The sequence below is a fragment of the Sphaeramia orbicularis genome, chromosome 1 (genome assembly GCF_902148855.1).
Source record: "Sphaeramia orbicularis chromosome 1, fSphaOr1.1, whole genome shotgun sequence".
Classification (NCBI taxonomy): Eukaryota; Metazoa; Chordata; class Actinopteri; order Kurtiformes; family Apogonidae; genus Sphaeramia; species Sphaeramia orbicularis.
In genome coordinates, this window is record NC_043957.1 from 55,970,150 (window position 1) to 55,986,241 (window position 16,092).

General features: G+C 40.6%; 1 protein-coding gene across 2 annotated transcripts in view; it reads left to right on the plus strand.

Moving 5' to 3' along the window:
- Window positions 1–274: 274 nt before the first annotated feature.
- Window positions 275–16,092, plus strand: part of krt222 (keratin 222) — a 59,528-nt gene continuing 43,710 nt past the window's right edge. The window contains exons 1-4 of one of the 2 annotated variants that reach the window (XM_030145062.1): window positions 275–1,880; window positions 2,075–2,296; window positions 8,064–8,146; window positions 13,273–13,426. In XM_030145062.1, coding sequence (XP_030000922.1) covers window positions 2,099–2,296; window positions 8,064–8,146; window positions 13,273–13,426 — 435 coding nt within the window. In that variant the 5' untranslated portion in view covers window positions 275–1,880; window positions 2,075–2,098. The remainder of the gene's footprint in view (window positions 1,881–2,074; window positions 2,297–8,063; window positions 8,147–13,272; window positions 13,427–16,092) is intronic. The other variant, XM_030145055.1, reaches the window with a different exon arrangement.

A 16,092-nucleotide genomic window follows, 5' to 3' on the forward strand; every position in this document is an offset into this window, starting at 1 on the left:
CACGAGGCACTTATCCTGCAGTACAGTCATATTGCCACAGTTGGCACTGTTTGAAAAGTTACATTCTTCAATCAATCAGTCAGGTTTTTTCCAACCCAGTCTCGTATCAAAATATGAAATACCTATGCTTGTCCACAGTACAAAACGTATCAGTCTCACAATTAAGGCCTGAAAATTCTAACATGTTCACGTTTTTTTTATCCTATTCTTTTCCATTGGCCTGCGTCCGAGTCATGTGACTTTCAAGATTCAGGCCGTAAGTACAAAAAACATGGTGGACATTTTTCTCAAATTTAGTGAAAAAAATCAATATTTTGAGTTATTTTCTGCATAAAAATGCATTTTGGTTACATTTCTAGTGAGAAATATATATTTGATTTTCATAACATTCTCTCAGTGAATGTACATAATCACTCGCTTGCTCGTTGTTCTGAAGATTTTCCAGATGTCGCCAGAATAACGTGAAACTGTTCTGTAGTTAAGTTGGTAAGGACGCCGCTATCACTTAGCATAGCCGTGGCCGCACATTTCGCTCCGTCTGACGGATCAAACCCTCCCTCGCCTGCTGCATGTGTTGTATCTACAGGCCAGTGGAAAAGAATAGGATAAAAACGTGAACATGTTACAATTTTCCGGCTCTAAATGTGAGACTGATACATTTTGTACTATGGACAAACTTAGTTATTTCACATTTTGATATAAGACTGGGTTGGTTTTTTCATATAGCGCCACATCATAACAAAAGTTATCTCACGACATTTTACGTTTAGAGCTGGTCTAAACCAGACTCTTAAACCAGGAATACTCTCTGGCAGTTGTGAGAAAAAACTTCCCTTTAAAAGGCAGAAACCTTGAGCAGACCCCGACTCTTGGTGGATGGTTATCTACCTTGACCAGCTGGAGTTAAAGAGAGAGAGTTAAAAGATGAGAGAGAGAGTCAGAGACATTGGTTAGATTAAAATACATTAATGGCTAAAACTTTAGTGTGGCTCAGTGCCACTCCCTGCCCATTACATGAGGAATTTTCTAGGTTACAGTTTATTTTTGATAGTGGGCTATTTGATTTGAACCTTTAAATATTCAAGGGCCTTAAATGCCACACCCCTAGTTGACCCAAACATACTTACATTACATATCATAACACCTAAAATATTTTCATTATATCTCAGATTTCCGCTGTCTTCTGGTTGTGGTATGCATGTGAAAATCCACACATAAAGTGTCCGGTGCTGAAAAACAATATGTAGCCAAAATAACCAAGGAATTGTGCAAGGCACATACAAATATTTAGAAAATGGAGCTTTTAACCCAGACAGTGAGACACTACTATGCAAGAGGGTTATTTCACAATGGTCATGTGACTTCATAGCGGTGTAAAAGGCCAGTGATTTCACATAAATTATAGCTGTGTAACCTGTCATTAAAGCACCACTGGAACACACACAACTCCAGAGTGTGTCCGCATGAACATTCTCTGCACAGTTTGTGTTGCTGGCTGTTTGAAAGCAGCTCAGTAATCCAGGATCAGAGAGTACAAAGGGCCTCAGAGTGTTGGTGATGTAAGCACTGTGTCCAGTGCCTACCCTGCTGCTCGCTCCCAAACACTACCTGGGGGGCGCGAGAGGTGGGAAAGGGAGGACCTTCCCTGTCTTGGCTGATCCCAGAGGATAACATCAGGACAGCATCAGGGTAAATGAAGGTGGTCAGCTGATGACCTGAGACACGGGACACCAGGGAATAGGAGAAAACCCTGACCACTGCATGGTAGAGGAATGTGGCTAAGCTGTGGGGAGTGGTGGACTGGCTCTGTGTGACGAGGCAAACAGACCGAGGGACTTTTGCCTGTTATTGTACTTTCTTGGACGGCCACACTGCCTCAGGTGAGTATCACTAGGTAAACATTTACCTAGTCAACACCTCTTCTGGTGTGTGATCTCAAGGGGTGTCTAACTCTCACTTTATGTGTGTCTGTTCTGCATAAAACATAGTAAGTTTGTCAGTCAGTTAGCGCCGTCTGTAAAATTTGTGACTACTGCAGCTTCTGTCATCTCATTTGCCTGCATGAAAATCTCAGCTGGCTGTGCACACTCAGGTTTCCATGAGCATGCTGCAGAACTCCGGTCAAACCATGGAGGGCCTGAATGCCCGTCTGAAGGGCTTCTTGGAACAGGTGAAACGGCTGCAGGAGACCAACATGCGACTGGAGGCTCAGATCGCCGACTGGGCTGACAGGACCAGCTCACGCTCCCAGGACTGGACCCAGCAGGAGCAGATGGTGAAGGAGCTCCGTGCACAGGTCAGGATCATTTTTATTGGATTTTGAGCTTTATGGTTTGTGGACAAAGGGCATGGTTTGAACTGCAGTAAAATTTCCATTTTGACTTAGTGATTATGCCTATTTCAATGTTCATTTGGCTGTTAGAGAACAGCAACAGGTGTGTGAAGTCAAACAGTGTGACTACAGTCAACAAACAGTCAAGGACTTAGACCCACATGCACCATCATGTGAACTGCATGGATTATATGTTCTGTTAAAGAGCCAGTCTTTACAGCCAGTAGTTGGTTTAAATAACTCTTTCAGTCATGTAAGCTCCTGTGAAATCAAATATGATCTTCAAGTGTTTTTATTTGATACACACATCATCACATGGAACTACACATCACACAATCACACTTTGTGATGGCTCGGAAAATGTTTACTATTTATGTGTCCAATGATACGCTTTCTTAATTTTTTCCCGTTTATGAGCTAGCAAGCAGTTATAGAAAGTAGAAAGCCCTATTTGCATCATGACAGCATTTACTGCGGTGGCCCAGAGGTACAACAGCCCCAAAAAATATCCACTATAAGAAAAAAAAGAACAGTCCAAAAAATTATCCACTACAAGAAAGAAAGAGAACAGCCCAAAAAATTATCCACTACAAGAAAGAAAGAGAACAGCCCAAAAAATTATCCACTACAAGAAAGAAAGAGAACAGCCCAAAAAATTATCCACTACAAGAAAGAAAGAGAACAGCCCAAAAAATTATCCATTTAAGAAAAAAATGTGAGCAGCCCAAAAAATTATCCACTATAAGAAAAAAAAGAGAACAGCCCCAAAATGTATCCACTATATGAAAAAAAAGAGAACAGTCCAAAAAATTATCCACTATAAGAAAAAAATCCCCATCATCCACCTTTTCAATTAGGGGGCACTGTTTACCCGAAAGGTCACTTGCTTCAAAATTAAGGCCACCACAAAAAAACAAAAGCATAGGCTGAAAAATTTTAAGGCCTTCAGCTAATGTGGCTAGTGCTAACAAAGTAACCCACCGGCAGTGGAGTTTGTTGCGCTAAAAATAAAGTTATTTTAAAAATATATAGTGGATAATTTTTTGGGCTGTTGTCTTTTTTTCTTATAGTGGATAATTTTTTGGGCTGTTGTCTTTTTTTTCTTATAGTGGATAATTTTTTTGGGCTGTTGTCTTTTTTTTCTTATAGTGGATAATTTTTTGGGCTGTTGTCTTTTTTTTCTTATAGTGGATAATTTTTTGGGCTGTTGTCTTTTTTTTTCTTATACTGGATAATTTTTTTGGGCTGTTGTCTTTTTTTTCTTACAGTGGATAATTTTTTGGGCTGTACTCTTTTTTTTCTTATAGTGGATAATTTTTGGGGGAGTTCTCTTTTTTTATAGTGGATAATTTTTGGGGCTAGTGGATAATTTTTTGGGCTGTTGCACCTCTGGGCCACCGTAATTTACACATATGAAGTGTGTTGTAATAAAGCAAAACTTTACATACCAAGAAAGTCATGGCTTGTGGCAAAGATATAAAGAAACATCTAGTTTAGTGTTCAACAGCCCAATGGACAGCATCTTTCATCCCACGTGACATCTTCAGTGATTCTAAACAGATCATGGACAGTGACAGTTATGATGACGTTACCTCTGTGACTTTCAGCTGTGTAGGCTTCATATTTTTATAATTTCACAGTTTGATACTTCATCAATGTTACAACAAACTGTGACGTTCTTTACTTGTAAAAATATCTCTCAAACTGACAAACATGATGTAAATGATGTCAGAATTCAAAAAGTATCAAAAAATGACCTGTCTCTTATCACTGACTTAATACAACCCTTTTTCTGAAATGAGGTCCCATGGGATGAAACCACAAGGGGTGGGGCTTTGCCTCTACAGGATAACATCTTGGTCTTTTCAGGATGTGAGCTTGGTACTTGGTACCATGTTTTAATGTTACTATTTAATGAGGTTGCTTACACCTTCCAAATGTTTACACCTGTAAGATTACATTTTGAACAACAGTGTTGAGTTGCCAGGACATGGAATGTTTACTTCTGGTAACTGGTAAATGCAGGTTGACAATAATGTACTTAGTAGCACACTGAGAGGGGCCAGCTGAGGTGGCTCGGGCATTTGTTTCGGATGCCTCCTGGATGCCTCCCTGGGGAGGTGTTCCGGGCATGTCCCACCGGGACGAGACCTCGGGGAAGACCTAGGACACGTTGGAGAGACTATGTCTCTCGGCTGGCCTGGGGACGCCTCGGGGTCCCCCCGGAAGAGCTGGAGGAGGAGTCTGGGAGAGGGAAGTCTGGGCATCCCTGCTTAGACTGTTGCCCCCGCAACCCGGCCCCGGAAGAAGCAGAAGATATTGGATGGATGGATGGTACTCAGTAGCATCAGTTTTCATAGTGATCATTGTTAGATACCATTGCATAGTGATCGTGCATCTTTCCACCTTTTTACAGTATAATTAAACAAGACAAACTCAAGCATGGGGCACTTTTGTTCACTTCAGAAAAAACTAAAGCTGAAGGACAGTGAAAGTCAGACAAAAGGTCGTACATTCCTCAATTCCGCATTTATCTCTAGCAGGTTAGACTACTGTAATGGCCTTCTCACTGGACTCTCTAAACGACCTGTAAGACAGCTGCAGTCCATCAAGAACGCGGAACTTGGGTCCTGACTAGAACCAGGAAGTACGACCATATTAGTCCTGTGCTCAGGTCTGTGCACTGGCTTCCTGTGGCTCAGAGAATAGACTTTAAAACAGCTCTACTTGTTTATAAGTCTGTCCATGGTCTAGCACCAAAGTACATCTGTGACATGTTGGTCCCATATGAACCATCTCAGACCCTGAGAACCTCAGGAACAGGTCTTTTGCTGGTGCCCAGAGTCAGGACTAAACAGGGTGAGGCTGCGTTTCAGTTCTGTGCAGCTAAACTCTGGAACAGTCTTCCTGATGATGTGAGACAGACCTCTACTGTGACAGTGTTTAAGTCCAGGCTGAAAACAGCTGTTCAACTGTGCATACAACAACTGAAAGAGTTCTATCTGCACTCTCCTCTTTTACTTTGTTTTAATTGATTATTATTTATGTTTTATTGATTATGTTTTAATGGTAATTGTGTGTTTTTAACCTGTCTCTTTTCCATTTCTGTAAAGCACTGTGAAATGCCCTGTGTATGAATTGTGCTATACAAATAAATCTGCCTTGCCAAGTTTGATTTCCTGAAGCTCCAAGGAGAAGATGATTCTTTCCATTACAATGATTTCAGAGATGATATCACACCAGTCTTCCATGGATGGAGTTGTCTGGTACTCAGATTGTACAAACAGTGAGCTATTAAAGTGACAGGTAACAGAGTAGAACTGTGTCATTAGAGCTGGACTGGAGCCACAGAGACTGAGTGAAAATGCAGGATGCCTGTCTTACACACCGCACGAACGTGGAGATCTTTATCTGTACTTTCTGTACTTTAAGGGCCATTCCGCTCCGTTGACCATTAACACCAACTGGAATGGTGATCTCACATGACCAGTCTCTGTGATTTCTAACTGCTGTTTCACTTGTAAGTCTCTTTATGCGTAGGTGTCGCTGACAATTTAATGACTCCTCTGTTTTTCGTTGCCAAGCTTGTTGCACAGCGCATCATCCAGCGGATGTTTGGCTGTTGTTCCCATGACTATGACAGGCAGAAGAGCAGACTCTGCAACTTTCATTGTTCACTGATCCAGAAAATGTTTTCATTTCAGTCCGGTGGATTACTTTGTAAGTAAAGTAAAGTAAAGTAAATTTTATTTATAGAGCACTTTTCACAGACAGAGTCACAAAGTGCTTTATCAATTCAAATCAGAATCAAATTAAGTTTACAGAGACCCAACAGAATCCTTCAGGAGCAAACACTTGTGATTGGTGACAGTGGCGAGGAAAAACTTCCCTTTAACGGCAGAAACCTCGAGCAGACCCAGACTCCTGAAGGATGGCTGTCTGCCTTGACCAGCTGGGGTTAAAGAGAGAGAGAGAGAGTAAAGGAGGAGAAAAGAGAGAGCGATAGAGATATAGAGAGACTGGGGGGGGGGGGGGGGGGATGACACATGGAGTACGTTATGATGAATACATAGAGTGTAATCAGTCTGTGGTGGTCCTGGGTCAGGTGGGAGACTAAAAAGCCTTTGCTATTTGTCTTCCTAATAACTGCTTCATATTACTATATTCACATTTACAACACAGACACAAGAAAAATAATCAGGTGCTGAGACTCTAACGGCATGAGTAGACCAGTCATCTTTCAGGGTTTTAAACTTAAGGAGATGTAATGAAAGGCTGAGATAAGCATATTATCATGTTTAGGTGCTGGATGTTGTGGAATATTCCATGTTGTCTTGAGTTTTCCTCCAACATGGGTGTGTCTTGTTCTGCATATGGCAAAACAAAGGAACAGGGTGTGTACGTAGCCATAATGTACCAGTAAACAAGCTTTGTACGATCTATTCTTCAAAAGTCAAAGGTTCTTGAAGTTTTGCCAATAACTAATCACTCAGTGTCACATGACATCAGAAATGTAGTTTTTTTCTGTGTTAGTTCTTTTCAAATGAATGCTGACTAGAAATACAGTAGTGTGCTGTTTGGGCCTAAATATGTTTTCTATACTCCATATAAACATGTCTAGATATTTGTGGAAAATAGCACTAATTGACATTTTTGGAACAAACAAGACAGAGAGGAGAGAACATAGACCATTTTCTCTGTTCTAAACTCTAAAAAAGTTCTATATCTTTTTTTATATAAATCAGATCAGATTAAATGAAATCACCTCAATCCAAGTTAATTTCAGTGAAAAAAAAAAAAAAATTTAGATACTTAATTTCAGTGCAAAAAAAAAATCTGATACTTAATTTCAGTGCAAAAACAATTCAGATACTTAACTTAAGTGCAAAAAAATTCAGTGCTAGAAATGCAATGGCTTTCATAATTCAAAATCTGATGAAACAGATTTACTTCTATATTATACACACACAGTACCTAATATACAGTAACTCATTTCAAGGAAAATGTTTTCGTCATAAGGAAGAGAAGACTTGTTAGAACATGCAAATCTGACATTTATATTTGTCAAGAGGAAATTGTGGAAAGACTGGATTTGAATAGAAATGCCTGCTCTCATTTATTAGGTTTAATGGGGCAGTGGGGACACTGGTTTTGTGAGATGTAACATATGAAAGAGGACAAATGTGGTAGTGACATTAGTAGTAAATATAGTGAAGTTGTTGGTTTCAGCGTAACAGCAGTTTTACAAGTTAGGTTTTAGATCTTTCCAAGGCAGAGATTTTGTCAATACTGTGCTAGATATCATGATACTGAATAAGCCACTTAAAGCCTGAAGTATTCTGACTTTGTTCGAAGTTTCAACCACATTTCTACAGCACAGCATTTTGACGTAATGTGGCTCTAACAATGTCTTCCATTTGGAATTTTGCTTAGTTGTTTTCGTGTTTCATTTTCATTGTTAGTCAAATTGCTAAGAAGCATCATAGCACACTATTCCTGAATTTTTCAGGCGTTTTGCGTTGTTTCTTCAAATTTGTATGAAGGAAATGAAAAAGTGTTCTGAATATTATCATGTTTTATAAAAACTCAACTCAGGCTCCTATTTTACCTTTAATAGAAATGTGACCATAAAACTAAAAAAAAGCTGAAAATGTGCATGTTGTTGAAAATTCTGTGATGTGATCTCATGTTACTTTATTGCATACTCTACATTCATGTGTGTTTTTGCCAGGTTGGTAAACTACTGATGGAGAATGCCCAGCTGGCATTACAGTCTGACAGCATGAAGTCCAAAGCTGCTGCCATCCAGGCCAGGTCAGCTGCATTTCCTGTCATTTTCCTGAAAATTCTCATGTACATCACTTGAAAATCAATAAAGTGTATACCTTATTAATTAGTGTTTTAGTCTTAACCCTTTCATGCATTAATTGTGAGAACCTTTGTCAAGATTTTTTTCTTCAGTGTTTTTATTCCTCCTTAGGCATGAAAAAAATGCGATCGAGTTTTTTTTTTCCTGTGGAGTTACAAAAATATCCATACATTTAATTTTTGAAGTAAAGAAACATGTTTAAAACCCAATATCAGAGAGTGATATGAAAACAATGAAATAAAAACATGTTTAATGCTGCTAATCTGATGTCTTCTCACATTTTAACTCTTTCAGTGCCATGGGCCGATTAAATCGGCTTTACGAATACAACCTTTAAAGTGCCACGGGCCGATCAGATCGGCTTTGGAGAACACGCCATATTTGTGTACAAACAAACCATCCACCCCCATTTCTTTCTCACATTTCGATGACGTTCTTTCAAATCTTCTTGCAAATTACGATCAATAATGAATCGGCTGCGTCCGGTGCGTTTTGAATCTAAGTAGCAATCGGTCGGATGTTACCGAGCGGTTTTTGACCAAGGAAGAGCTCGTGTTTCGTTTTCTGCTTGGGAAATTTCATGAATGAATTTATGAATGAAATCATATGCAAATTAGATGGTCATTTTGTAGTAATATCGTAAACACAGCGATCTGTCAAAACAGTCCCATCTGCTAGAAAATGAGTTCTGATGACGATTCAGACTTCGATTATAAAAACGACGCGAAATACTGAAGAATGGCCAAATTCTGTGGCACTTTTAAGGCTTATTAGCCCCTTAACTGTCTGGCACCGAAAGAGTTAACATATTCTAATGCTATTAATTCCTCACTTCATTGAGATAATGTGCAAAAAAAAACCCTTCTTGTCTAATAAATAACAATTGATTTACACTCAAACATGTTAGTGCAGGTCAGGTTTATCAAGAACAGCAAAGTAACAGTAATGGTCTGAATGTCAGTGTATGAGATGATGCGTAAGTGTTCACTGTGTTGGCTGATATGGAACTAAAACAACAAAACCCATTAATATACAAGAGAACAGCTGGAGAAGAACTGTCCACTGGAGTGACCACTGTGCATGAAAGGGTTAAAGTCATAACCTAGATGTTGCGTCATACTTTTAATATACATGTGTTCATAGAGGCTGTATTTATAATACTGAAATAGTGAGTCATGCCAGCTTAGACTGTGGTAACATCAGTGCAGACCCATAAAACACTAATATTCTAAGTATGTGTTGAATACATGTCACACACTTCCTGTTTTCATCTCGGTGCAATGGTTTTTCCAGTCCTGTGTTATCTAACTCAGGCCAGTTCCTGCTCCTGTGAGCCAACCTACATACAAATCCAGGCCAGGCTTTGTGCCACGTCAGCACTTTCACTTATGTATTGATGCAGAGTGACACTGAGCCCCCCCCCCCCCCACCTCTAACCACCCCCCCACCACCTACACCTCAGTACTCACTGACACACACATTCTGCCATCAGATAGATCCATTAACCACTGAAGGACAGCTGAAACAAACACACCTGTTCTATTCTTAGCTCCACCTGAGTGTGACTGTGAGACTCAAAACTTATGACACATTTAGGATGTTGCCATGGTCTTTTTTTGTCCCTTTTACCTTGATTTGTACTTTCTGCAGCACACCACCAAACAGTTGTGTCCTCACAGCTACAGTGTTAGCATCACTAAAGTCTGTAGCAGGGGTGTCAAACTCATTTTGGTTCAGGGGCCACATTCAGTCAATGTGATGTCAAATGGGCCGGACCAGTGAAATAATGGACATAATAACCTGTAAAATAATAATCCAGAAGTTTGTCATAATTTTAGTGTGAAAAAGTACAATTATTATAAAAATGTGAATAACCTGAACAATCATGTACAACTAGGGATGTAAACAATTAATCGACTAATGATTAATTGTTGATAAGAATTTGCTCGATTAAATTATTAATTGTCGGTTAATTGCCCTTGTCCACCTGTCCACACCTGTCCGAAGGCTGCCGGTTTGTCCGCGCAGTTACGCCACAGTTGGGATAGCCGGACATGGAACCGGATCATGGCGTTGATGAGTTAGAATGTCTTTATGGTGTCACGGTCTGTGCTGGTGGGACCGGTGGGACCGCCGGCTCCTCCCTCTCCACATCATCACCTCATCACCCATGATCTGACTCACCTGTTGAGCGTTGCGCAGCTGCAGCACATCACCAGGGAGTCTATTTAAGGCTTGGTGCTGCAGCTGCGCGACGCTGCTCCATCTCATCATCTTCAACCGATCCATAACCTGGACCTTTACCCACTCGGACTCTGACTCAGGTTTTATATGTTTCCTTGTTAAAGTTATTTATGTTAATAAATTCGTCGATCTCCCTTCAGCACTGAGCATTTGAGTCCTCTCCTTTCCACCACCGTAACATATGGACATGGTGGAGCCAAACACAGACCGGCCCCTCTGTTTGTGGGAGCGGCACACCCCCGACTAAATACACGCACAAATGTGGGGTGGGTATGAGAACGTTTTCCCTGGAGGTCGGTCTAGTCCATGGTCAGTCAGACAGAAGTTGAAAACATCCCCCAGGCTCCTGGTTCAGCCCACAGGTATGTAATGCGTTTGCTAAGCTTCAGGAGGTGGAGAAAAGATAAATGAGTGAAAAGTTTCACTTTTACTTCTGCGGGGGCATGGACTGCACCGCCACGCTCCCCTATAGTATTATAAGTAGGACGGAAAGTGATGCACACACATGCGCGATTACCATCCAACATGCACGAATCCCCCATGCAGTACTGCGTGGATGTGGCTGAGTAACACCCCACCACCACCACTGGTGAAACGCACACTCGTGAACCCCCCCATTACACACCGCCACGTCACCAGATGAATCCCACAGGAAACACTGACTGTATCCAATGGTCCAATAAATCAGTCATTTAGGAATATGACGTGCTTTTATCATGAAGTACTGAAACAATATTTAGCTTTTATTCTTGTTGACCGTATTAAAAAAGAAATTCAGGTTCTCAGGAAAATCGCCACTTATCAATTAATCGTTAATCGATTGATAAGGTCAACCAACTAATGATTAATGAATTAATCGATAATCTGCATTCCTATGTACAACCTAAAATTACGTAAGAAAATAAGGGGAATTTCAGTCTCAGTTTATTATTAACCCAACTTACAGATCATAGTGGAGCTACAAATGCATAAAACGTTTTGGATCAAGCAGTGTATTGATAAAATTACACATGTTTTTCTTAAGCAATTCCAGATTCTACATATTTGTTTTGGTTATTTATATTTTACTGTGAAAGGATCGCTCAGGAGATCTTCACCTCCCACCTCTGACAGAGCTTTGACCACATCCTGAGGGAGGCCGGGGACATAGAGTCTGAACAGACCATGTTCAGCTCCTCCTCCAGTGCAGCTGTGCAGGATTGTGGCCTCAAGGTCGCTGCTGCTTGTTGTGGCAGCAATCCCCGAACCTGTTGGTGGAAACTAGCGGTAAAGGGTGCCGTCAAGCTGAAGAAGGAGTCCTATAGAGCCTGGCTGGCACTGGGGAGTCCTCATAATTTAATATTAGCTTTTTCACATATAAACCAAGAACAAAATTTGGAATTGACAGTATTTATAAGTTATTTACTGGTATATCACTTGAGATTACATTTGGCTGTATGTGGCGAGTTCGACACCCTTGACGTATAATGTTTTCAATGGACCAGAGTGCACTCTGTGTTGGGCCAGTTTTGGCCCACGGGCCGTATGTTTGGTACCCCTGGTGTATAGCATGTCGGGATGTAACAGTTAGTGGTATAACGATAAACTGCGGTAAAATTGCCAATGATTAGTATTACCGTTTAAATTCTAATTATCATGATAACCGTGTTTGATTACCAAAATTCCAGAGAAAACGCCTGTGTAAAGATCTGCTTTTATGTCAAATATTTGAGTATAGTTTTAATTTATTAAAATTTTAATTATGTATACCTAATATTTGGAACCAATATTCACTTTTAAAGTCTTTGAAAAGACTCATTAAGCATCTTTGTGTTATTTATGCATTACAGTATATCAATTTTTCAAATCGGATTTTTTTTTTTTTTTTTTTTGTCATTTTGTGTTGATATAGTAGGTTAAAGTGAAAAAAAAAAATAGACAGATGATATAGATGAAGTTGTGCTGAAAAAAAAGATACCAAACATGGGTATAGTAAACATTTGTTTATATAGTATATAAAGGCAAAATCAAAAGTACTGAAAAACGGCCAAAATAGGCTCAGACCACTAAGGGTTAATATTTGAATGTTTCTGCAACAGAAAGTACATTATGCCTGTTATTTTATTTTTTATTTTTTTAATACAACTTGGTTAAATTATTTCAGTGTGTGTATTAGTACTTTCTGAACATTTTCAGCACAATTTCAATAATACCGTGATAATAATGATAACCATGAAAATTTTGGTCACAATAACTGTGATATGAAGTTTTCATATCGTTACATCCCCAATAGCATGTGATGTGTTTTTGTTTATATGAGGTTGAAGGCTGTGGTTATGATGAACTATTAAAAGTCCAAGAAGCTTTCAAGTGCAGAAATGGAATATAATATTCAAAATTATGTTTTCAACTGCGTGTATGAAAATGAGATTGTACAGTGTTTTTTTTTTTTTTTTTTTTTTTTTTTTATGTAGAGTCAGTTGGTTATATTTACAGACAGAACAGATCACCATTCAAAGTCCAAAATGTTTCTACAGTAGCTCCAAATAGCCTTCCTTTTCTTCTATCTTCCATTTGATACCAGTGTGAAGAAGAATTCCTTGACCAGACTTAACAATAGATTTAATATCTAAAAACACCAAAATGGGCAAAACAAAGTCCAGAGAATTCTTCCTTTTTGATGCCACTGTAGGTGTTGGTGTGGTATTCAGGTGGTGGTGGTCTGCAACTTTAACACTAGATGTCACCAAATATCACACACTGGACCTTTCACGACTTTCTCCCTTTTATGCATTTATGAAGGTGTTTCTGGCATCACGTATCCTAATGTTCCCTGTTGATGCTGTAGGTGTGAGACAGAGGAGAGGAACACAAGACGTCTGGAGCAGCAGGTGGCGCTGCTCAGAGAGTCCAAGAAGAAGGTGGAGCAGAGCAGTATGACGTTACAGACAGAGCTGAGCCACTCCATGACTGAGCTGCAAGGGCTGCATCAGGAGTTTGAGGTCAGTAAATGTCCTGCATATGCCTTCTTTCATCAGCCTGTTCAACACTCAAGTCCTATGAGACTATGTCGGCACTAGATACTAACGTCATGTGTTCTCTGCAAACATTTGATACTGAACATGCAACTACAGCATTTATGTTAAACTGGGTTCATGCTCAAAATATCACCAAGCATGTGAATTCTAGCTTGTAGTTAATGAAACCTTATGCCCTCATTGGGCATTTTTGTATGTTTTCTCAACTTTTTTTCATTTGGTGATCATATTGGCTGTGTTGCAGCTTGTAATAATAATAATAATAATTATTATTATTATTATTATAATAATAATCATCATCATCATCATCATACTATTATAATGGACATTGTGTGTCCGGTGCGTGTCCTGTGTTTGTCCCGTGTTTGTTCGATTGATGTCCCAATGTTGCAGCACAGGACGGCGTTTGTACGGGTTTCTCTCAGCCTTCACAGGCCCGATCGCTGCCAAACTCGTCAAATGAATAGAAACATTACCTGGCTATCTACTAGGCACAATTCTATGTCCGTTTTCAAATGTTGAGAAGTATTCTGGACGATTTTATCCATCCTGGCTCGCTCAGCCAGGCACGAGAAATGTAACATTCGCGGACGACTCGAGTCTTTTGAATGGCTCTTTTAAGTGAACAATAAGAACCGATTCTTTGTGAGCTGTTCTTATATTCAAATTGCCCACACTGCCTTCATGTGTACCCCATGAGTCTGAGTTGTCCGCGCTGCCTTCACCTGAACGACTAATGACATCTCCGAGTTTGAGTTGTCCCAGCACACCCCATTTACCTGAACGCAGCTATGTGCGCAGCTAATTTAGGAGAGGACTTACACTATATTGCCAAAAGTATTCCCTCACCTGCCTTGACTCGCATATGAATTTCAGTGCCATCCCATTCCTAGTCTATGGGTTCAATATGACGTGGCTCCACCCTTTGCAGCTATAACAGCTTCAGCTCTTCTGGGAAGGCTGTCCACAAGGTTTAGGAGTGTGTTCATGGGAATTTTGGACCATTCTTCCAGAAGCGCATTTGTGAGGTCACACACTGATGTTGGACAGAAGGCCTGGCTCTCAGTCTGCGCTCTAATTCATCCCAAAGGTGTTCTATGGGGTTGAGGTCAGGACTGTGTGCAGGCCAGTCCAGTTCATCCACACCAGACTCTGTCATCCATGTCCAAATGGACCTTGCTTTGTGCACTGGTGCACAGTCATGTTGGAAGAGGAAGGGGCCAGCTCCAAACTGTTCCCACAAAGTTGGGAGCATGGAATTGTCCAAAATGTCTTGGTCTGCTGAAGCATTCACAGTTCCTTTCACTGGAACTAAGGGGCCCAGCCCAGCTCCTGAAAAACAACCCCACACCATAATCCCCCCTCCACCAAACTTTACACTTGGCACAATGCGGTCCCACAAGTATCGTTCTCTTGGCGACCACCAAACCCAGACCCGTCCATCAGATTGCCAGATGGAGAAGCATGATTAGTCACTCCAGAGAAGGCGCCTCCACTGCTCTAGAGTCCAGTGGCGGCGTGCTTTACACCACTGCATCCACCGCTTTGCATTGCACTTGGTGATGTATGGCCTGGATACGGCTGCTCGGCCATGGAAACCCATTCCATGAAGCTCTCTGTGCACTGTTCTGGAGCTAATCTGAAGGCCACATGAAGATTGGAGGTCTGTAGCGATTGACTCTGCAGAAAGTTGGCCACCTCTTCGCATTCTGCACCTCAGCATCTGCTGACCCCGCTCCGTCAGTTTACGTGGCCTACCACCGCGTGGCTGAGTTGCTGTCGTTCCCAAACACTTCCACTTTCTTATAATCCAGCTGACAGTTGACTGTGGAATATTTAGGAGCCAGGAAATTTCACGACTGGATTTGTTGCACAGGTGGCATCCTATCACAGTTCCACGCTGGAATTCACTGAGCTCCTGAGAGCGACCCATTCTGTCACAAATGTTTGTAAAAGCAGTCTGCATGCCTAGGTGCTGGATTTTCTACACCTGTGGCCATGGAAGTGACTGGAACACCTGATTCTGATTATTTGGATGGGTGAGCCAATACTTTTGGCAATATAGTGTATATGTGCAGAACAAATAACAGCTGATTCTCTTTTATATTTCCTGCCTGTCTTTCTGCACTTTAATTTTTGTATTTTGCTGCTGTAAACACCGCAATTTCACCATTCAATAAAGTCGTATCTTATCTTAAAAAACTAATACTAGCTTCTTTCTTTAGCATGTTCCACCATTTTCAGACTGTCCTTTGGTCCAGCCGTATGCCTCCTCTGTCTCCTCTCCTCGTTTTCTCCTTTCTGCTGACTTCTCTGTATCTTCATAATTGCTTCTTTTGTATGTGTGCTTTTTCCTCTACATGCACACATATCGCCCATTTACTGATTCATCTTTTTCTCTCACCTCTGCATTGCGTGTACTGTCTCACAACTCCTGCTACAGATACACACAGACACACACACACACACACACACACAACACTTTTTGTAAATTTCCATGTTGAATTCAAGACTATTTTTCTTCAAAACTTTCATCTTTTTTTTTTTTGTCTTGGTACTCCCTTGTTTTTCTCCTCTTACCATCTTTTTTATGTATTCGTGCCTGTCTATCTCCTTCCTTCTCCCCCTCC